Raw genomic sequence first — 24,159 nt, forward strand, 5'->3', positions numbered from 1 at the left:
AAAATACCCACAGTCACAGCTGGCCCCCAGGGTCCGGCCACATTAGAGATGAGCCACACGAACCAGTGCTACGGTGAGAACTACACGAACAACAGGTACATCCCAGGCAGGCAGGCAGGCAGGCAGGCTGCTGCAGGGATGCAGTGATGGCCTGTGAGACTCAGCGTACGGTGCAGGAATCAGGGCTTGTTATGACGGTCACACACAGTGCTGGGATACAGGAGAGGGTAACCGGCTATCAGAAAGAGGTGGAATGGCAAACCCCATCATACAGCCACTGAGCCCTGAGTTCTACCCTTTATCCTTGTCCACGGCTTGTAACTGAACTGCAGACACCCTGCTTCTCTGGCATGAAGAACCCTGGGGCAGCTGACCCTCCTCATCCTTAGGGTGTACATTCGAAACTCCAGGTAGATGCCTGTAGCCTCAAACAGCACAGAATCCTAAAGAGTGTTTCTTGCTGCCCACCCATAGAGCATGTATGATAAAATGTACTTTCTTCCTTTTTTTGTTTTTTGAAACGGGGTTTTTCTGTGTAGCCTTGGCTGTTCTAGACTTGCTTTATAGACCACGCTGGCCTCGAACTCACAGCAATAAACCTGCCTCTGCCTCCCAGAGTGATGGAATTACAGGCATGCATGACCATGCCTGGCTTGTGATTTCTAGATAAAGGAAACAGTGACTACAACTACTAATAATCAAATGGAACTATTTTTAAAATATACAATGATAATCAAAACGGTATACTGAAAAGATTAATCAAAACTTATTTCTTTCTTGAATTTCCCATCACACACTTTCAGACACTACCCTTAATTGAAACCACAGAAAACCAAACACACAAGAGTGTAAATTCCAGGTACAAACATGACCATTTCAAACATTTTAAATTTTAACCATTGAAGGAAGAAGTGGCTCAATGGCTAAAGCACTTGCCACAGAAATTCAGGAGCTATGCTGGGACCCACAGAACCCACATACAGCCAGATGTGGTAGTGTGTGTGCACAATCCCAGAACTCCTAAGAAGGAGGTAGAGGCAAAAAAACTCCCAGAGGCTCATGGGACAGCGAACTTGGTGTATGCAGCAATCACAAGAGACTGTACCTCAGGCAAGGTGAAAGGTGAAGACTGATACCTAAGACTGCCCTCTGATCTTCAGGAGCACTGTGGCACGCACACCGGCACACACAGGCAAGCATACACGTTGGCAAAAATTAAAATAAATATAATTTAACCATCCAAAAACACGAGAACGTTTCTTACTAAGTGGACAGAAAACAGAAGAAAGATACGTGGTAGGCTGTGATCTGGCAGCTCCTGGTAGCCACCCAGGCATGACTCATTAAGGGGGCAGTTGATGGACATACAGGCTATCCCTCACCAAGACACAACGCCACCAACAAGAGGCCCACAGGGCCCTCCCCCTGCCTCCCAATCTCCAGCTGCCTTCCTTCCCACTTCCACCTTCAACAAGCCGTTAAGCGATAATCCTGTTATCAATGGTTTTGTTTATGTATTTATTTAATTCTCCGTGGGTAGATAATCCACAAAAATTAGGTGGACTCACTTGGTTTGGGTAACAGTGTAAGTTTGGGGTTATTTTGCCCTTAAACTAAAATCTAAACTGTTGACAGCTTCTAAACACATACTGAAAGGGAAGGCTGGCTGAGATAAAAAAATCTTGCTTTAGATAATCCTCCAAATAGATCATTAACTACTGTCACGGACAGTAACTACACATGGGTTTGCCAAGGCACGACGGGATGTGGAGGAAATGCAATGGGCACAAAGAAGTTAAAAAAAAAAATTGGTCTTAAAATTTTTTTTTAGGGGCTGGAGAGATGGCTCAGAGGCTAATAACATTGGCTGTTCTTCTAAAGGTCCTGAGTTCAATTCCCAGCAACCACATGGTGGCTCACAACCACCCATGAGACCTAGTGCCCTCCTGTGGCATGCAGGTGTGCATGCAGATAGAACATTGTATACATAATAAACAAATAAATATATATTTTAAAAAGAAAAGGAAAAAAAATTTTTAAAACTTTATTATTATTATTGTGGTTCCTATGTGTGTGTGTCTCTGTGTGTGTGCGCACTATGCACCCATGTAAGCCTAGGGTCCATTGTCCCCTCCCGCCTTGACACAGGTCCTGGCAATGGGGGGCAGGTCATTGAGTTTACAAAGCGAGCACTTTTCCCTTTAACCATCTCATCAAATCTTTGTTTGCTGATCCCAAGCCGGACTGTGAAAGACACTAAAGAAGCAACATTAACAACCCAAAGCCAACAGCCTCAGATGACACCTTTAAAGGGGAAACATGAACTCTAGCTGTTGTAACTACTCTCAGTGAAGCCCGGCGAAGAACACAGTCGCCACTTTATATCCATCACTCATCTGAGCACGGCTTAGGGCCGAGAAGCGACATGTTAAGTAGCGCAACAACTTTGAGTTGCCCAAGCAAACACAATTAACCCATCAACTCTGGAAGACGACCATACAGAGAGACAACCAGGAAGAAATAAAAACACCTTCAACTGAGGAAAGGCTTCCTACCTCCTTCTAGCCCCACACTGGCTGGCCCAGTTTTCAATAGCCTTCTCCTCGCACCCTAGGCCAGACTGGTACTCCATATCTGCTCCATCACCAAAACGGTCTGGCTCCAAAATGCACTAATCCTTATTCCTGACCAAAACTGCCACTATAGCCAGGTGTGGCAGCACATGCCTTTAGTCCCAGCACTCAAAAGGCAGAGGCATAGATCTCTGAGTTTGAGGCTAGCCTGGTCTATACAGTAAGGTACAGGCCAGCCAGGGCTTCCTAGAGAGACCCTGTCTCACACAAACACTTCCTACAAAACACATGCTTTCCACGAGATAAAAAGAAAACAGTTCTGTTTTAAAACAGCAGTGTCTGGAGGAGGCATCTGCTGTTTTAAGAGCTGGACTCCGACCCCAGCAAAACCTACAGAATTGTGATCCTCGGCACACAAGTTTCCAAGCCCATGGTCAGTTATTTTTTCTTTTTCCCAACCCACATTTTGTAGTCACAAGCTATCTTGATATCAATAATAGTTTTCAAGCTGGATTGAGGGAGGACAGTTATTTCTACCAGAAGCCATGAAGACTTGAAGAAAGCACATTGGGCTGACAGTGCTTCTAGTATAAAGGTGTGGTTTTAGCTAAAAGCCCATGTAATCGACCTCCTCTAGGCTGGGTCTTACTCATCTGTGAGTTTCTGGGGCCTCACAGAGTAATGGACAGTCTCTGAAAGAAAACAGCTCTTAAAAACACTGATGTACAGGGCTGGAGAGATGGCTCAGTGATTAAGAGGACTGGCTCCCCTTCCAGAGGTCCTGAGTTCAATTCCCAGCAACTACATGGTGGCTCACAACCATCTAAAATGAGATTTTAATTCCCTCTTCTGGCATAGAGGTGTACATAAAGATGGAGCATTCATATACATTAAATAAATAAATCTTTAAAAAAATATTAATGTATCAGCCAGGCAGTGGTGCATGCCTTGAATTCCAGCAACTCAGGAGGCAGAGGCAGGTCAATCTCTGAATTCAAGGTGAGGCTGGTTCCAGGAAGAGCCAGGGCTGCACAAAGAAATCCTGTCTCAAAAAACAAAGAAATATTGGCGTATCATTTTTACACATGATTCCCTCACGGTAAAAATTACTCCTGTGCAGGGCATAGTGCCACACACCTATAATCCCAGTCAGGGAGGCAGAGACTGGCAGATCTCTGTGAGTTCAAGGCCAGCCTTGAAAGTAAGTTCAGGGCAGCCAAGGCTACCCAGAGAAACCCTGTCTTGAAAAACCAAAATAAATAAATAAATAAAAATACTCCTGTATTCATTCAGGAGTGACACTCACAGAAAACAACAAAGAATGTGCAACTGTTTTGCACTGAGACACAGCACTGTCTTTTACAGAGTGCAAACCTGAGTACTGCACAACTGAGTTACCAAAAACAGTAAACTGTAACTCAAAATAGACATCCTGACTGGGCTGGGGACATGCTCAGCTGGTAGATTACGTGCCCAGGTTCCATTCCAGTACCACGTAAACCTGGCGTGTGCCCTGTGTCTGTCATCCTGGGCTACGAAGTCAGTTCGAGGCCCTCCTGAGACACTGAGATGGGGGTGGGCTGGGAGGGTGGGATCCTGTAGTCTATGTTTACGATTGACAGGCTGCATTCACAGGTACCCTGGGCTGAAGCTTCAATGTGAATGCAGAGCTTCTCCCCCACTTCCTTCCAGCCTGAGGGAGAGACCTAGAGGCTCATGGAATCAAGATAACTTGCAGGTTTCAAATGGACCTGGGCTCATATTCCTTCCCCTGTAACACGTATCAGGCAAGTGTTCACTGTTTGTGGGCCTCGGTTTCCTAGCCTATAAAAGCCGTAACTTCTCCTTCCCAACTGTCTGGGAGAATTCAGTGGGGTCTAATGCGCAGCCTACCATTACTAAGCCCTGAGACCTCCTGCGTCAGCTTCACCAGCAGAAACATGCAACCAAATGCAGTGTGAAAGAGAGTACCAAGCAGGAACAGCACCTCACCCTGTCCGCCACGTATCTGATGAGACATCTTATACAGCGTTCCGGCCAAGGCTTGGAAGCTGAGCTGAAGAGAACCTGTCCCCAGTGATCACCACAGCATCCGCGAAAACCAGGACACGGACCTGGAGCTGTCTGCAAGCTTCACTCAGGAGCACTTTAGATCTGTCACTCCAGAGATGTAAGTTCAAATAGTCACTGAGCCTTCAGCAAGGTGACCCTTAGGAAGTGGGGAGAAAGGTGGTTGTAGGGGGAGACTGGGTCAAGTTGTATGCCACGAACAGATGCATTCATCTGTCAATTTATTTTTAATATTTAAAAAAATTATTTTTTAATGTGCATTGGTGATTTGCCTGCATGGATGTATGTGTGAAGGTGCCAATCCTCTGAAACTGGAGTTACAGACGGTTGTGAGCTGCCTGCCACCTGGGTTCAATTCCCAACACCAACATAGCAGCTCACACTCACAACCACCTGTATCTTCAGTTCCAGGGGATCCAATGCCCTCTTCTGACTTCCACAGACTCTTGGACACATGTTTATACATAAACATGTACTCGGGCACAAACATATACACAAGAAAATATACTTTTAGCAACTCTCTGGTCTTCCGATTATATCCACACATCTCAAGGGACACTTGCTTTTGAGAACATTTTGTTATCTACCTCAAAAAGCTAGTTAAAATCAATGTCTCACCAATCAAGGGGTTTCCGTGGTTTATACTGTGAACACTACCCAGGTGGGAACACTCGAGACCGAGGGACAGTCGGGGAGGACAGCTTCCCGGGCTATTACAGGTCAATCCATAAATCACTGGGAACCGTCAGGAAGGATATGCTACTGCTGTTTTCTTAGGACAGTTCATTGCTGGGACATGATCCAACTGGATCAGCCCTGACATTTATTCTTCAAATCACACTCCAGATACACTGCAGATGACAGTGCCGTGGTGACTCAGAGCTGGGAGACTCCAACACACAGCCAGTGCTTAGTTAATGAGCCATCCATCTCTCCAGCCATCTTTCCAGTCCCAGGGCTGAATCTGAACCCATGCTAGATGGATGTTCTTGTGCTCTCTCCCATCCAGAGGCCAGCGAGTCTTCCCCGTGCTCCACAGATGACAATGAGTCCTCTATGCTGAGGGGGTGGAGCACAAGCATGACCTGCTATGTCTTCTGGACAAGTCAATCATAAACGACACTTAGAAACTTGGCAATGCCACGGCTAAATTTATTTTTAACCCAATTCTGTTTGGCCACATGTTTTCAGTAGAAAAGCCCAGTGAGACGTTTATCTTTGAACAGTAGATGCCTAGTTCCCAAAAGAGAGCAAGTTGCAAGAACTAAACGGGAGAGAATTTCAGCCGCCTTCCTTAAGTTCCTGACTTTTGTCCAGTGAATACCAGTCGACCCCAGAATTTGACTGATTTAAAAATAAATAGGATAAAAATAAATACCGTATTACACAAAAATACATAAAGCATCAGGGCAAATCCCTCTTCAAGTTGTAATACTAATCCTAAATATTTATAGATATCTAGGTCAACACACACATACATACACAGAATGGGGTGGGGGGGAGCTAAAGAGGTAGCACACCAGTAGAGTCCATGCATGAAGCCTTGGGTCTCATCCCCAGCAAAAATAAATAAAATAAACATGTTTTAATCCGCCAAATGGGGAGGGGTGCAGAGGGGAGTGAATTAGGTCACTACCCCGAAGGTTCCCTCCAGCTCCATTTTCTAGTCTCCACACACTGAGACCCTTTGTTCATTGTTTCAGGCACTGTAAACTGTTTGGACATCCATTGTGAGCTCTGGCTGACTCAAAGTCTGGAGAGGGGGCAGAGAGAGAGAGAGAGAGAGAGAGAGAGAGAGAGAATAAATATGGGATTCTGTCAATATAGTTCTGGCACTTTCAAATTCACACAAGCTCTGCAAATACCCAGCTCCAGCCAACCCCAGGGCTGGAGCAAAGTTTCATGTCCTGTGAGTCTCACTTCACTTAGATGCCTATTCTTCAGGCATAACTTCCAGTTTCTCGAAGAAGCAGTACTGTGGACAAAAGCATGAAAAGTTATTCGGTGAATCACATGGCCACTGTCTCCAGCTAACCTTGAATGAATAATAGAGAGTAAGGGTACAGAAAGCTAGAATGGTAGAGAAGATAATTTGAATGAAAGAGAAAACGTCACCAATATTCTGAAGTTAGGGGGAAAAAAATAAACGAGTCAAGTTTTCTTTTCTCCAAGAGTGAAAGAGAACACTGTCAAAGGGACTAAAGACTTTAAAGCTTACATTTTATAAAACCTACATTTTGTAAAACAAGTTCAAACAACTGAGGTCACTACCGGCAAAGTTTTTTGTTTTTTTGTTTTTTTTTTTTTTTTTTTGATAAGACTATTCTGTCATGAGATCTGAAGCACAAGCTGGGATAAAAATGTCATCTCCCTCCAGTTCATCTGACAAAAAACCAAAAGAAGTTAAAGATGGGTGCAGCCCATTACAATAAGTCACATTTATATACTGCCTTGTGCTGATACTACCAAATGAAAAGGGCTTCAAAGACAATGTACTCACTGGGACTGATAAGTTATTCATCAAAGACTTAAGTTAATAGAATTGAGAAGCCATCTTCTATTCCTTCATTAACCTGTAAACCTGAAAATCAATTATACCTTTGGTTTCATTCAATAGCCTGGAATTGTTAGGCAGCCCAGATTAACCTCAAGGTCTCAGTTTTCCCGCCTTAGCTTTCCCAAGTGCCAGTACTACAGGCTTGACACCACAACTATCTGGTTTTCTTTCCTTTTTCAATTCTGAGGATGAACCCAGAGCCTCCACACCTGAGCAACAGCCTCAAGCCTTCCCAGTTGTAAGTTCTCAGGCTTATTCCTCCTATAGAAAAGTATCCAGCACAGGAAGTGTGGCACAGGCCCGGAGTCCCAATACTGATCCTGAGACCAGCCTAGGTGAGCGACATAATGTGAGGGGAGGTAGGGAGCAGAGCTCAATCACAGAATGTAGCCCCTTCCAAAGGCAGGATGCCTTATGAAGAAGGTCGCTGCTACAGATCACCTGGACTGTATCAGGTGACTGTAAAGTCAAAGGACAGACTTGGGAACACACTAACAGGAAGTCTAGTGCTCCTCCAAAATGATGATGGAAATAAGAGATGACAGCCACCCCCACTGACTGAGTACCTCATAGCAATTGCAGAGGCAGCCAGGCCCTTCTGGCACCGAGCAATTTTACCAGAAGCTAAACACCTCCAAATCCCTGGCTGAGGAACCTCAGCTGGCAGGAGGCGCACATGTGGACGATTTGAAAGCATGAAGGAGAGCAGCAGTGGTCCAGCATTCCTCTTTCCTGCAACAGAAGCAGCAGGCTGATTTCCCACCCCCTGCCCCCTTACCAGCCTCAGTGCTGCCAAGTCTGAGGTGGTGACAGTTCTTGGGAGCCTTCATCTTAGTGACAACAGCACCTTCCTGAAGCCTAGGACACAAATATGAAAGCTGGCGATGGGACTTTGGTTTTTTGGGGGGACACCCAATTTCTGCATTAAGTCTCTCTCTCCCAGAAATCACCAGAACGACAAATTTTCCTGACTAAACCCTGACTCACAGGATATACATACAATGCCTGGTTTACAGCTAGAGGCAAAGATTGGACACAATAAAACAGTAAACTGCTTGAGATCAAGGAAAGAAGTAGCAAGACAAAATTCGTGGTCAGAGTTACCAGTTGACACTTAATCATCCCTAATTCACAACACAAGACTTCTAATACTCGGGATTCACACAAGAGAAATATGTATATATGGCCAATATAATTTTCAAAACAGCGTTAATTCATAATAGCAAATATTTTTCAAGTCCAACAAAAGAATAAAATATTGAATGTGCATTCACATGGATGACGTTGAATATGAATATAAATATAACGGAATGATGTTACATGTGCACACATATGGGCTCATGCTGGGTGTGCATACACATGGAATGATGTTGAGTGTGCACAGACATAGAATGTTACTGAGCAACAAAAGATGAGTTTCACACAACAACACAGATGGTTGTCATAGAGAGTCTTTGGAAAGAAATAAGACACAAATACTGACTTGGTTTGTAAAAGCCTTCTTCAGGTCACCAAAACCTGCCCACGGAGAAGAGAATCAAGCAAGATTCCCTTGGTGGGGCCAGTTCCATGGTGACAGAAAATGTCCATCTTTCTATCCAAATAAATGACTTAATGGAATCCTGTGTCCACACGGCACAATACAGAACAAGTACTAACAGATTTGCATATTTAAAAATATTAAGTTTAATATATTTCACCACAATTTAAAAGGCTCAATTTTAGCAACACAACACCAAATAAAAACAAACAAACAAAAAAATCATAAAACCCTTCCTCTGAAATTTCAACATAAATCTGTACATAAATTATACTTCAACAAACACCATAAACAGGACAAGAAGAAAATGTCTGTAGGATGACTGTGCAGACCATAGAAGGCAGATCTTTCCTGGATTCTTCTGTTTCTTTGGGAAATCTTTCTGTATGGAAACATTCCAGACATGCTCTTTTCAACTCCAGTTCTTAAGAAAGGTGACATCATCTTTTCTTCCCAGTTCCAACCCAATACCAAACAGGGCATTTCGGCAGGGTATCCAACTAGCATTCTTCCCAGACCTTAGATTAAAATCTTCACTTAGTGGTGGCGCACGCCTTTAATCCCTGCACTTGAGAGGCAGAAGCAGGAAGATCTATGTTCTACAGAGTTCCAGGACAGGGCTACACAGGAAAACTGCCTCAGAAAACAAGAACCTTCCCTTAGCTTAGAGGTAAAGCACTTGCCTAACAGGAATAAGGGCCCTGGGCTTTTCCCCAGCAACCCCAAAAGGAAAGAAAATAAATCCTGAGCTAGGCCATAGGCAACTCCGGACCACCTGGGGGCCTCTCACTTTCCACAGAGTCTCTAGCTGTCCGCTTGCCCTTGTAACAATTGTAACATCAGGAGGTTAAGAAACAAAAGTTTTCAGTTCCGTACCTGGGATATTTCAGGGAGTGTCTAAGAGGCCACAAATCTCTCTCTCCTCTTAAAACTCAACCCAGACACAAACCAGAACAGCCTGGGGCTGGGGAAGTGTTTCCCCGGAGGCCATGCTAGAGCACTCAGACCTGCTTGACTGGAGGCAGAAGCTACAGAGAGCAGCACTTGATTGAGGAAGTCCTGCTCCCAAGCCTCAAGCAGGAGTCTGGTCTCTGGCCTGGCTGGAAGCAGACCAGAAAAGATTCCCAGCTGCCGTCTGCAGCCCCTTCCCACCCCGGAGAAGTTCACTCTGAGGAAAAGTGGAGGGCAGAAGACAAGGGTGTGGGAGGCTCCCTGCACGCAGCTTCGCCTGGAAAGGGTGGAGGAAAGAATGAAGATAGATTCTCAAGAAGCCCTGCAGGAAGACTGCAGTGAGGCAGCTGGAGAGGTGGCTCGGCAGGAAGGTATGCGGACTGCTTGAGTAGAGAACCCAAGTTCAAAGTGCACCGCAGGCAGCTCTAAGCTGCCTGTAATTCCCGCCCCTGGCCTCACATGGGTACCTAATTCGTGTGCATATACCCCAGCACACACACACACACACACACACACACACACACACACATAACTAAAATTAAGAGGAAATCTTGGGGCTAGAGAAGGCTGGCTCAGTGATTAAGAGTGCTTCCTGTTCATCCAGAGGAGTGGAGTTCAATTCCCAGCACTGGCAACACACTGGCCTGTTACTCAGCTCCTGGCAATCTGACATCCTCTTCCGGGCTCCAGAGGCACTCACATACACGTGTGTGTGCGCACATACACATTAAAAATAAATCAAGCTCTTTTTTTATATAATTAGGGCTGAAAAGACTGCTCAGTGGCTAGGAGCACTTGCTGCTGTTACAGAGAACCTGGCCTCAAATTTCCCAGCACCCACATGGCAGCTCATAACTGAAAGGACTCTGGTCAGCTTGAGTGTGGTGAGCAGGGAGAGCAAGGCTCTGGCATGCTTTGCTCTTCTTCCCATGCCCTCTGCCTCACTAAAAACTGTTAGATTACATTCCTAAGCCTAGCCCCCCCCCAACGTCTATTCCTTTAGTTGGCCTTTATTTCCTCTTGCTAAAGGCTGACTACCAAGGTGCAGTTATCAAAGTATTGAAGCCAGGCAATCAAAAGCCCCCTTTGGCTCACCTAATTAACATGCCCAATTAAAATTAAACACCTCATCCTAACACCAGGTTTCTTCCCCTTTTACCTTTATAAACCACTATGTGCCTACGTATCACGCCTGTGTCCATTCCAAGACAAACACCCCTTCCATGCCCCTTTTCTCCCTCTCCCTTCCTCACTCATCCTCCATCTCTATCTCATCTTTGTCCCTGCTTGTCCCTTATCCCTGCCCCTCTGTCACTCTGGGGCAAAGAAATCTCCTTTGTACTAAGAACTTGGTCTTGGGGGTCCTGAGCTGATACTTTTCCTTTTAACACCCGTCTTTGTCTGTACACTGGGCATGGCACTGCACACTTCTAATCCCAGCACCCCAGAACTGGAGTCAGGAGGAGCTCTGTGAATTCGAAGTCAGCCTGGTCTACACAGTGAGCTCCAGGATACGGCCGGAACTACATACAGAGACCCTGTCTCATTAGGAAGTCTCTAATTCCAGTTCCAAAGGATGTAGCATTCTCTTCTGGCCTCTTCAGAGAGTCCCAGACATGAACATATAATACACAGACATACAAGAAGGCAACCCCCCCATACATATAAAGCAGAAATTAATTTCAGGGAAAAATTTTAAATAGAATCAGGAAAACAGAGGAGAAGGCAGACTCTACTGGCTTGAGGAGAGAAGAGAATCTTGTGGCTCTGTGCTAGTACATTATTCAAGCTGCAACTTAATAACAGAGCTTTCCATTGCCTGAAAGTTAGGCAACTATCAAGCCCTCCGAGAGGTTTGCCTTTAAACAATATACTTTTTAAAATGTCTTTCTGAAAAAAATCCAATGGATCTCTTTTTAAAAGAAAAAATAAGACCGTAAATTCACACACGCACGCACACACACACACAGACACAGCTTAATTTGAAGTTCCTCCGGGCACAATTCTACAACTAATTCTACAAATTTTTTTTTATTTATTTATTTATTTTGCATAAGACCTTGTTGCTCACAAACTATCATCCACTCACTACCTAAATACAAGGAATTCTCTCTCCTAAATTCTCCACTAGTCTGACTCATACTAGCTCATGCCTTGGAAGTACACAGTGACTGATGCCCTGCCCCGAAAGCCCTTGGGCCTGCCACTCTGACTCACACAAGGCAGGGCTCACAGCTAATGGGAAGTGACTGACGGTATGTATGTATCGGTGGTGGTGATGAGGGCTGGAGTAAACAGGGGCAGGTGCACACCAGCCAATCCCCAACAGAGGAGCAGCTGACTCCACACTGAAGAGGGCTGAGGAAGCCTGCTCCTTCGAAACTGAGCTCACCGGGAAGTCCTTTAGTTTTGCTAAGAAACTCCCTTGAATAATCTCGTCATTCTGCTCAGCTGGATTCTCCAGAGACTTCGGAGTGGCGGGTGACTTCTTGGGGGGAGGGGGAGAGGATACCTGAATGACTCTTCCAGGCTGAAGCTCCACCCACCCAGGTTCGCAGGTGCGGTTGCTGTCCTTGTAAGGCAAAAAGAAGAGGCTGAACTGGGGCGAAGCTTCCCTCAGTCCTCAGGATTGCCTCTCAGCTTGTGTAAACAAATTACTGCAGTCGGACATTAAAGCAAGCTGAGGCCGCCTGACAAATTTATTTTTCCTTCTCCCTGAGAACAAAGGCCCAGGAAGCTCCATGCCCTAGAAGGACCAACCTAGAAAGCGTTATCTCCCTGTGTTTTGCAACAGTCTCCTCAGAGATGAAAAAAACATTCCATCCGGCAGGAATGCTCCTTAGGCAGGGAGGTAAACAAGAGCTTCAAGAACTCACTGAAACTGACCAGATTCACTAGGCCTGCCACAGTAAGCCGAGCCCAGCTGCAAAGAAGACTCTCAGGCAAGAAGAGCTGCTTGGAAGACATTTAGAGCAACCGCTGAGCTGCCTGCAGACTGTCCATTGTGGTCCGGGTTCCCAGCTTCTGTGAGCTGTCATCCTGCTGGGGTGAGCGTCAGTGAGGCAGTTGTCTTGGGGTCATTTCAGCTCCTATAGGTAAATCCTCATCCTGTAAGTAACCCCAATGAAACTCACTTGTTCAGCAAGCTGGACTTTGGTGGTATCCATAAACTAAACGCCCGGCTGTCAATGGGTTCCCAATCTGGGGTGAGTAGACAGTGTGTTTTGTCTACCCAGGAAAAACGTTTGTCACACAACACCTTGTGCATCTTCAACTCAAAGGACTACAGTTTCTGTAACACTATCAAAGCTTTCTCTACTATACTGGCAAAAATGTAACTGGACTTTAGTCATCAGTAACCAGTACGGTCTTCTAAAACCTGTTACAACCAGGGCTGGAGAAATGGCTCTGAGGTTAAGAACACTGGCTGTTCTTCCAAAGGTCCTGAGTTCAGTTCTCAGCAACCACACGGTGGCTCATAACCATCTGTAGCGAGATTTGATGGCCTCTTCTGCCACTCAGGCACACATGCAGGCAGAACACTGTATAAATAATAAATAAAATCTTTTTTTCCCAACAAAAACCACAAACCTAGTCCAGACAGGTGTCTCTGCAGTTAAGATCACTGGTTGTCTTTGCAGAAGACCAGGGTTTGGTTCCAAGGACTTCTCAGCTCCCTATCACCCGTGACACCCCCTTCTGGCGTCCAAGGGTAGCAGGTACCCATGTATTGCACCATACCATATACATGCAGGCATGATAATAATCTTAGTTTTAATAAGTACCTGGCACAGCAGGTACTTAGCATATTTCAGACCCCGGGTTCCACCCCCAGCTCCCTGAAACAACAAATGGGATGGGAGGTATTCGTTCACAGATGTGCCAAGATTACATTTTCACCATTACTGTATTTACTGCTCCTTCATACAGAACAGGAAGAGAAACATAAACAGAAGCCACACCCATGAAAGTCTAGTTAGGCTAAACATTAGTCTGACGTTCAAATGAGCATATCACAATATATCCTACCGTGGAATGATGCCGGCCTGCATTGTATTGAAGACCTAACTTTAACCATTTGGCAGGTGTACTCAACAAATCTGCATGCTGATGCGAAATGACTAAATACAAGTCACTAGGCAAAAGCTGTAGGGCAAACGGCATCACGGGCTCATGAGAGAAGACCCATGAGTCAGTGTCTCCTCTTCATCTTTATGCACGTCAACATGTATCTCAACTGCTCTTTTTAGTCAAAGCTTGTTTTCTACCTCAAGCTTTTTAGTTCCTGCAACATCCCTGTTTGAGTCTTTTTTCCAGCTCAGTATATGCACCAGAAGTATAGAAATGGGTTCCACCCCCGTTTCATTAACTAAATATAAATTCATTAACTAAAAATAAAAATTCCTCCATTCAACACATTTTTGAAAGACTCTGAGAAGTTAATAACCGTTATGTGGCAAGCTGCTTGGTGATCTGCATTCTTCAGGCCCCACTTGAAAACAAAGCGATATTCCCCAGAAGAGCCAAAGGACCTCCTCCTTCTCACTCCACTTTATCACAAAAGAATGAACAGCATTTGCCATCCAACATTTGGCCATGCAACACCTACTTGTAGAAAGCAGAGAAAGGAAGAGTCAGGCCAGATGTTAAAAGAGCCTCAGAGACACACGGTGGGCAAACACAAACAAAAGAACTGCAGAGCATGCTCAAGACAGAGTCCATGATGTTGAACACTTCCAGTCTCCCAGGAAGATTCTGCATGTGCGGCTCCCAAGGGTGTGGTGGGACTACACTCAAGAGTTCTCCAGAACTAAGTCACATGTGTTTTACACAGTTCTGCCCACCCCTCAGATAGCAGAAGCAGCCCTCACACTCAGGTCCTACAATCTGCTACTACCTACCATGAAAAGGTCACAACTGATCTCAATACAAATGCAGTTTTAGCTAGCAATTGTTTTTGCTTCACCTAAGCTAGCCAATCTTGACATACATGGGACTGATGGCTGGCTTTGCTGTTTATTCCTCACATGATATGAAAGTGTAAGAACTGAAAAACGGAGCTTCGGGCCAGCAAGCTGACCTCCTGGTGCTCCGGAAATTAATTGCCAAACTCTACAAAAGCACTTGTCTAAATCAAGTGGTGGTGGGGAAGAGCAGAATTCCAACTCACAGCTCTCAGGACACAAAACACCATAAGGCTACCTGACTGCTTTCCTGGGTACCATCTCAAATTAGCACCAGTTATTACAATAACAGATATTGGACGGAGTTCCTTTTAAAGCTTATTAAAGCTAACACCTCCTTGGACCTTCACAAATGTTGCAGGTGTATAGAGGACTGCTACTAAAAATAAATAAATAAGTGGAGGGAACATCACAAAATTTCCTGTGCTGGTTCAGTGGCCATCAAATGGTTTTCTACTCTTAAACCAAGCGCATGTGAACTCTGATGTGCTAAACTCACCAAGCTGGTGTTGGGTTGGGCCCTGACTCTTGGACTTAGGATCCAGAGACTCCCAAATGGACTGGCTAACATGCTCATTTGCTTCCCTCCACCCAAGACTGGGAAAACCAGGATAGCACCCCGCCAGAAATCATGTTTACCTCTCAACATCAAGGCTGCTGGGCACAGGTCACTGTGGCGCAGAAGCTTTTGCATCCCTGATGGTTGCTGAGGATCTAACGAATGAGGCGTTTTATCGGGACACAGCTCTCAATTGAGATAAATCTTTAATATGGCCAGGCTGCTTAATGGGATTTGTTTTAGGGATTAGGTGAGGAATTCCCTAATGGCTAATATCTTGGGAGGCACTGAAAGGTTGAGTGGTCATTGGTCCTTCCCAATTCCACAGCTGCCCCACGGCACCCACACCTCAATGCCCAAGCAAACCGAAATGTCCTTTTGAAACAATTACTATTGAACAAGAGCTAAAGGTGACCGAAAGTGACCCCACCTAGTTTCAATCTGTCTCCTTAAAACGCTAACCTCCCAAGGAGCGAAAACTTTGTGAAAAGAAAATTAGTGGGAGGAATCTTTCCCAAGCACTCAGAGGTATTCAAAAAGCACCCACTACTCTCACAGGAGGTAGCCGGTTAGCTGTGATCTGTTGTCAGTGTGCAAGGAACTAGATCAAGGGTTAAGTAAATTTAGGCAGAAGTCACCGCAAATGAATTCCCCAGAGGGTGATACACAGATGAATCTGATCTTACTTCTAAGCAACCCTCAGAAATGGTACCATTCACTGTGAAGGGAGACACGTAGAGCGTTTACTATGAAAGCAGCTCACAGGTCTGTTAGGAGACCCAAACTATTAATCAGTACATTAGGAGTTCCTGTGATCCATCTTCCCAAAGCTCTGTAGTTGGCATCTAAGGCCTTCCAAAGGGGGTTGTACAACCCCTTCCATGTCTTCAACTATCTGGCACTTCCTACCTATACTTCTAGACCTCACCTCCCTTATCAACCCCAAATCCTTCACACTAAAATGCTGGGACCAATGACCACCGTGACCCTAACAACACCCAGTGAGCGCACTGTGAGGTAGATTCCTTCCCAGCCGTCCTCTATCTCGGCTGACATCAGGAAGTGTGTGCCCACATGCTCATCCCCCAAAAGAATCCCCAAAGGGATACAGAGAAGACAATCCCACCCTTTGTTGCATTTCTGAATAGGAGAGTGCATCTGTGTCACACACCCCCTCTCTCAGTGCCAGGAATCATCTAAAGCCAGATCCGTCTAAAGCAGTCCACCATGCTGGTGTTCATGCTGGTGTTCACTAGACCCCTGGCAAGCAAAAAAGCCAGTCTTGGTCAAGTCTGTATCTTCTCAACCTGACTAGCACTAAGTAGGTGCTCATTAAATGCTAGCTCAGTGGTACTGAAAAGCTGCATCTGGGGTGACAGCTCAAAAATATGCTTGTGGCCCTGTTCAATCCCAGAACCACATAACCACAAAAACACTCTCTCTCTGCCTCTCTCTGTCTCTCTGTCTCTCTGTCTCTCTCTCTCTCTCTCACTCTCTCTCTCTCTCTCTCTCTCACACACACACACACACACACGACTGTACCAGATTTTCAAAAAGAAAAATCCTTTTATAAATCTTTATAAGAAGCTCTGTTTAGGGAGAAGGCCTGAAAAGCCGCTGTTACCTTGGCTAAAGCCCCCTCCCCTTATCTCATCTCCCCAAGAACAGCACCCTGCCATACTTCCAAACGGCACTGTTGGTGCCATTTATTCCTTGCACATTTCCTTACAAAACGGTGGATGAAACACAGGACTTTTACTTATCATTGCATTCCCCACCCCGAATCGGCATTACTCAAGAAAATTTATTGAATTAGCTAATACACCCTTATCCTAAGCAGGACAGTAAATGGCACTTTGGAACAAATGCAATTACTTCCTACTACCTTCTCACCTAAAACTGCCTTCTTCCCGGGTGACCCTGACAGCCCGTTCTCCCGGGCCGACGGATGGACCTGATTTCTATAAGCGCTTGTGGGCACAGCCAGCACAGACCACCTAGGAAGCTGTGGAGGTGTCCTTCCCGCTCTGCTGGGATTCCACAGTGGAGGCAGGGAGTGAGCAGAGCCAGGCAGTTTCTGGGAGGGGATGACTCCTCACTGGGAACCTCAGGGAAGCCACAACCATTATTACACAGGTCAGACAGTCGCCGGAGAAGCAACTCAGCCTGAGAACTAAAAAGGAAAATAGAAGGGGGGGGGGAGGGTGACTGTATTCCATTACTGAGTCCTGGCAGGTTCCCTCCCGAGTTCTTCACATTTCAAGAATGTGAACAGGCCTGAGGTCGAACCCCTTGATTATTTATACCTTAAAATAAACTACCGTGTAAAAAGCGGAAACTTAACAAATGGAGATATAAAAGGCACTGATGACAGGTAAGATACTACCAGAATCCAAACCATTCATCACTCCTTTCTGGGGCTTCTTCCAAAAGCCCGTCTCTATTCCCTGCTGCAAAATAAGCTGTACTGCGGAGAAAGCTGACTGGAAAGGAGAGTGAGGGTCTGGATACCAAAGATTTCTCCTCCTCCGTTCCTCTCAGTACACGGCTAGGACCTCTGCACTCACACAAGCGTCCAGCCGGCGACCCCAGGCACAGAAAGTCTGGGAGCCGACCGGGCGCTGGGCTCCACACTTTCCCCTCACTTGCGATCTCATCTGAAAGCCAAGTGACTTCAGAGAGGCCGCGAGCCACCGGCATCGTCCCTGCAGTCCTCCCCGCGCTGAGGACCCCTGCTTAACCACAGCCCGAAGAGACCAAGCCCGGGGAGACGGTGGGGAGCCGCTGGCCGCCCGGCCTGGGGGGCAAAACTTACGCGCAGCCAGCCCGACAGCTCCCGCCGCGGTGGGAACCCGCGGTCTCCCCGCACCGGCATCTCGCGCGCGCCTCCCGCACGTCCTGCTCGCCGCGGCTCCGAACTACACAAGCTGCTGCAGCGGCGGCTGCGGCGCCCCGTCCGCCACCTAGGGGAGCCTCCCCTTTGTCCCTCCTCCCGCGGCGCAGCCGGCCCGCCCCGCGCCTAGCTGCGCCCACGCCGGCCGCCCGGCCGGGGAGACTCCGGCGGCCGCTACCACCCCCGCCGCCGGGGGCGGGGGGGACGCGTGCTCTCGGGCGCCGCTCCCGAGGCCCCGCGGCGGCCAGCGTCCCGAGCTCCGGTTCCCGGCCGCCGGGGACGACCCGGGGCGGCGGGAGGCCCCCGAGCTCGCGCGTCCCGCCCGCACCCCCGCCCCGCTGGCCGGATGGTTCGCTCCGCCGCGCGCTTAGGAGCCGGCGGGTCCGGCCGAGCGCGCGCCCGGGAGCAGCGCGGCGCGTCGGCGAGGCTGGCCCGCGTCCGCCGATGCCCGGGAGGTCGCGCGGAGTCCCGAGGAACACTTTCCGGAGAGCATCGCGGGGTTTCCCACGGGCAGCGCTGGCGCGCTCTTCCAGAGAACAACTGGGGAAACTCCGCCGGGCCGGCCAGCACAGACAAGTGTGGTACACCCCAAATTTCCCTGCTCCACCGCTGACCTAGATTCCAAGGGTCCAGAGGTGTCCGGATTAAGTAGCAAAGCGGGATTTTTAAAGGGCAGCGTCGGCCAGGCTTAGGAGACTGAAATCCCTCTTTGTGGCTGGCGTATAAAAGACGGTGGATCGCAAAGCTGACCCGACGGGATTCATTCCGTCTCCCTGTGCAAGAATCGTGGTGCGATTTAAATAAACTGTCCTGTTACAGGGGCGCATGGAGTGTTTAGAGAATCAAAAACGGATACACTGATTAAGCACGTGATGTGGGGTTAGAAGGGAGAGCGTTGGCTCCAGGTGGCCTTCCCTAGCCTTGGTCCACAGATGGAAAGGTAAAAGGCAGAAAGGTCTGCAGAGGCCCATGACGAGATCCAGATGCCGGCGGGCCCTCTGAAAAGTGGCTTCGCTTCCTGTGTAATCGGAACAAGTTTGGCAGTGCGTGTGGAAAAACAAGTCTTGCAGATGCTGCCCTCAGAGCGTTATGCTGCTGGCCTGCTTTGGAGTAGGAAGTCCACGCCTCTGAGTAAGCGCCGTGAGTAACATTTCCCACTTTATCTCCGGTGTCCACAGGGACGTGGGCAGACCTTCTTGATCGGCCCGTCGTGTTTCTCTCCTGATCTAAGCACCCATTTAGAAAGGGTTCTCCAAATTAGGTGGTGCTGGCCTACAGTGGTGATGACTGCACTTGTGAACCAGTCACACCTTACTTTCATGAGCTTATTACGTCAACAAAACATCAGCTGTGGAAGAGAGGGTTCAGAAGGGAGTAGTAATTACACCTGCTGAATGGTGGGGCTGTCCGATTGGAGCGGCCCTAGCCGCCTGCCTGTATTTACGTTTCACTTTCAGCGAACTAAAATGAGAGGCAGTGAACGGTTCAGTTTCTGGGTCATACCACCTGCATTTCCAGGGATGACAGCCACATGTGCCTAAGGACTGCACGGGGCAGGGCAGATAAAGAATATTCCCATCGTGAAAATGATGGCAGATTTAGATGCCACGATACCAATTCTTATGACACAACATAAACTGTTGAAAACTCGATTCAGTTGCTTCACGGCATTTGTGATGGCAGTATAAGCCATACTACTCAAGTATGTGTGACAAGTGCTTGCTATGTAGCCCAGGCTACCCTCCACCTAGAGATTTGCCAACCTGAGGCTTTGAGGTGCTGAGCTTACACCTAAATTGATTCCTCTCCTCTGAGAAACAATGTATTTCATAGTGACACAGTATTTCAAACCCACTCTTGGAATTTGCTTCCCCACCCCTCTTTTGCAGCACGGTATCACTATGCAGATCAGGCTAGCTTTCCTCCTGCTATTCCTCCATTACAGCAGTCAGCAAGCAAGAGGAAAACCGAAGTTCTTCCCTATTGATATGGGAGGATTGGGGTTCACAGACAACTTCCCAGGGATAGCTTGCAAATACAAGCTAAGAAGAAGTAAGGCTGCACTTGTGGGACAAAATTAAAGGAAACACTCTTCCAGGAGAAAATAATATGTAGAAACAAAGAATGTAGCCCTGAACCTTCCCTTAAGGTACCATGGTGTGAAGTGGCCCAGGCCAGCAGGTGCTGGGCACCCTTACAAAAATGGGATTAAGTTAGATCTCTCTGTTGTATTCTGGGAAGATGTGGGTTTTGAAATTAGGGTCCAGGAAGCAGTGGTGAGAATTTAATCTGGAGCCAGGCTGTGGTGGTGCACACCTTTAATCCTAGCCCTTGGGAGACAGAGGCAGAGGCAGGCCAATCTCTGTGAGTTCAAGGCCAACCTGGTCTACAAAGCAAGTTCCAAACAGCTAGGGCTACAAGGAGAAACCCTGTTTTGGAGAATATATATATATATTATCTGTACATAGTAGCATTGTGGGAGAGCAGCAGACAAAATATGATGTGGTTATGAGGTCAGGTGACATTGGATGAAAGGAAGCCAGATTCAAAAGAAACTACTGAGGAAGTGGTTCCACAGACCGGACGACTCCCATCCGTTGTGGAAGTGAGCCCAGCATGACTCTCAAGTTAGTGGCATACGTGCGTAGACAGTGCTCTGACCACAATGGAGAATTCAGGAGCAGGAGCTGCTCTTGGGAGGGGCCTCAGGAAGGACAATGAATGAGTTTAGTGATGTACAACAGTCAAGAGCTATGTGTCAACCAGGCGAGGATGTTCCGCAGTCCAACACTGACCGACTGTCAACTGTATATTCGTGGGCACCTGACTAGAGAGGTCTGGGAACTACCCACAAGTTGTGGAAAGTCGGTGCCATGAGAAGGCTTGAGGCTCTTCAGACACCTACATAGAGGCAAGGGTGGACCAAGGACAGGGCCTGCGTGTAGGAATGCCAGTCTTATGAACTCGGCAGGACGGAAGTCAGAGCAAACCTCAAAGAGCAGAAGAAACCTGCTGGGACTGAGTGGTCGAGAAGCCATGGGGAAGTGTGTGTTTTAGGACAGGCAACATACATACCCAGTAACACAGAACCATGAGCAAGCCAGTCGAAAGCTGACTCGGACTGGACATACAGCCGTTGGCAGAGTGCCGAGCCAGCACACGAAGTCCTAGGTCAGACCCCCCACTACAGCACATGTGGTAACACACTTGGGAGGAGAGGATAGGAGGGTTACAAGTCTCCTCCGCTAGACAGATAATGAGTTGAAGGCCAGCCTGGATTATATGGCACCGTCTCTCTTTCAAAAACAAAAACAAAAACAAAACAAAACAAAACAAAAACCTTGTCAATGAAAATGAACACCTTTTATCTAGCCTGTGATAAGGACAATAAAGCATGGGAAGTGCATAAAAGAATCAGAAAGTGTATGGAAGAAAATGTTCTGATGGCAGCATTATGAACAGAAATTCCCTTTAAAGTTACAGTTAGTGCTGCTGCAGTTTATAAATTACAGTGCATAAGGTTTCTGAAATAGATTAGTTAAATCAGCTAAGCATTCAGGAGGCAGAGGCATTCCAGGGCCAGTCTGGTCTACATAGTGAGCTCTAAGCCAGACAGGACTACACAGTAAGACTCTGTCTCAAATAAATGAAACAAACAAATGTGAGAAACGAAGTGCGTTCAGTCAGATCTCCTGCAGAATGCTTAGATTTGCTCGCCAAGCAGAGAGAGAAATCTAAGCAACCAGCCAGGTCATACTAGCTGAAGTGGGAGGGTCTCCAGTTAAAAGTCTACCTGAACTACACAGTTCCAGGACAGCCTCAACCAAAAACTAAAGCGGATAGGGGTGGGGCTTCCCTAGTCTGTGTAAGCAGCTGGTCCAGCAGTGAAAGAAAAATAAGATTTTAGTTCTTTATACAGAGCTATTCTCTCCCCCACCACATACACACCAGAGAATATACTTTTCCACAAATGTATCTGTCTGCATGTGTTTAAAACATAGTTACCTAGTTTCTTCAGTTGGGAGCAACCCAAACTGAAAAGTCTCCAGGCTGCTCTCCATGCCTAAGGCAGACTGGAATCATACAGACCCACCCCTTCCACAAACATTTCTTAAATGCCTGCTCTATCCCCTAGGGTGGACGGAGAGAGATAACGACATCATATAACAGAGCGCTGCTGCCCACAATATGATGAAGAAAAAGATATGCACACAAAAGATGACAAATCAAAAAAGAATCTCCTAAGCAGGAACTAAAGCCTCAAGTGATCCCTGACACAAGATGAAATGCCTCCCCTACCTTCCTGGTGACTTCTTCTCCCCAACCCCTGCACCTCCTCTCTCCAAACATTAATTAGTTCTTGATGACCACCCTCATACCTTTCAGGACCTCTTCTACAGCACCACCCTGGCCCACTCCCCTAAAGTTACTTGGGGGGGAGGGGGGGATCAACTTCTGCTCAGTCCTAATTAGCTATCACATATGGGTCCTTTCATGCTCAAAGGTTCATTTTTATGTCCCCCCTTTCAGGGAGCGTGGGGCTGGTGACTGGCTCTCTAGCTTTTCAGGTCCTACATTCCTAAAGGACTGTTTACTTGAATGTGAGCTTGTAGGGCCACACATTCTAGCCCAACCTGTCCACCCTGCCAGGCTAATGATTTATTTCTCCCCTCCCTACTTCTCCTTCTCTCTACTTCGCTGTAGACGGAACGAGCACATTCACACCAATCGGGCGCCGACCTGAGCCACATCCCCAGGCTTTAGAATTGTATGATCCTCATTCAAATCGATGGCACAGAGGAACAGAGATGGGCGTGACCCCAGGACACGAAATCATGAACTATTCCACATTTCTGCAAACATGAGCAAAATGCAATTTACATACTGTATCCATATATATGCATTAGTGAAATAAGTTATTTTGCATACTAGCCAACAACTTAAAAATAGAGGTTGAGGATCAAGAAAATAAATAAGCTGAGAAATTATAATCCATGATAAATACCAAGAGAAAACCAGAGGAAGGGAGGTGATCTAATTCCCACAGTTATGTAATTATATCATACATAATGGTCTAACTTCAACAAAAAATTACAAGGTATATGGCCGGAAAATACTTGTTGGTTATATTTTAATTGATGTAGTATGTTGTAATTTCACACCTGTTAGAAAATATGATCAGTAGGATTTCAGCTTATATGATTATCATGATTGGAACAAAAAAAAACCCTCAAAACTTTTAAGATTTTATTTTTATTTCTCTTTCTTGTGTGTGTGAGAGAGACTGTGTATGTTTGTGTGTGTGTGAAAGAGAAAGAGAGAAAGACAGTGAGACTGTGTGTGTGTGTGCATGTATGTGTGAGAGACAGGAGTGCCGTGCCCTCAGAGGTCAGAAAAGACATCAGATGGCCTGGAACTGGAGTTAGCTGTGAGCACTCTGATGTGTCCTCTGTAAGGGCAGTTCTTGACTGCTGAGCCCCAAACCTTGCGATTTTAGAGAATTATTCCTAGTTTCTAAAAATAAAGCATATTATCTATTAAGTGGTAAAAATGTCTGTCCATGGGCTGGAGAGGTGGCTCAGTGGTTATGAGCACTTGTTGCTCTTGCAAAGGACCTAAATTCAATCCCAGCAGCCTCGTGGTGACTCACAACCATCTGTAACTACAATCCAGGGGATCAGATGCCCTCTTCTGAGCTCCAAAGGCAGGCACATACATCAGGCAAAACACCCATACACATAAAATAATATAAACAAATCTTTTTTGTTGTTGTTGTTTTTCAAGACAGGGTTTCTCTGTGTAGCTTTGGCTGTCCTGGACTCGCTTTGTAGACTAGGCTGGCCTTGAACTCACAGAGATCTGCCTGTCTCTGCCTCCATGCCCGGCCTAAGTTAGAATTTCTTGTGCTCAAATACCCTTTCGTTATACAAAATCAATATATTTTATGGTCATTAAGTCATCTAGCATGGCTATAAATATGTCAATTTTTTAAAAATTGCTCTGGAAATATGACAGTGTGGAAAGCGTACCTTAATTCTGAGACATGAGGGTT

At 46.6% G+C, this 24,159-nt stretch overlaps 1 protein-coding gene and 1 long non-coding RNA gene across 5 annotated transcripts in view; one reads left to right on the forward strand and one right to left on the reverse strand.

Moving 5' to 3' along the window:
* Window positions 1-24,159, reverse strand: part of Tjp2 (tight junction protein 2) — a 112,624-nt gene that overhangs the window by 48,676 nt on the left and 39,789 nt on the right. For 2 of the 4 annotated variants that reach the window (XM_021648957.2, XM_060387725.1), the window contains exon 1: window positions 18,030-18,228. The exons of 1 other annotated variant lie outside the window; for it this stretch is intronic. In XM_021648957.2, coding sequence (XP_021504632.1) covers window positions 18,030-18,089 — 60 coding nt within the window. In that variant the 5' untranslated portion in view covers window positions 18,090-18,228. Of the gene's footprint in view, window positions 1-18,029; window positions 18,229-24,159 lie in introns of those variants that run through there. One more of the 4 variants, XM_021648955.2, reaches the window with a different exon arrangement.
* On the forward strand, window positions 18,446-23,644 carry LOC110555637 (uncharacterized). The gene is made up of 2 exons (XR_009593013.1): window positions 18,446-19,247; window positions 22,243-23,644. It is a non-coding gene; the product is annotated as an uncharacterized LOC110555637 (long non-coding RNA).

Source organism: Meriones unguiculatus, chromosome 1 (genome assembly GCF_030254825.1).
Source record: "Meriones unguiculatus strain TT.TT164.6M chromosome 1, Bangor_MerUng_6.1, whole genome shotgun sequence".
NCBI lineage: Eukaryota > Metazoa > Chordata > Mammalia > Rodentia > Muridae > Meriones > Meriones unguiculatus.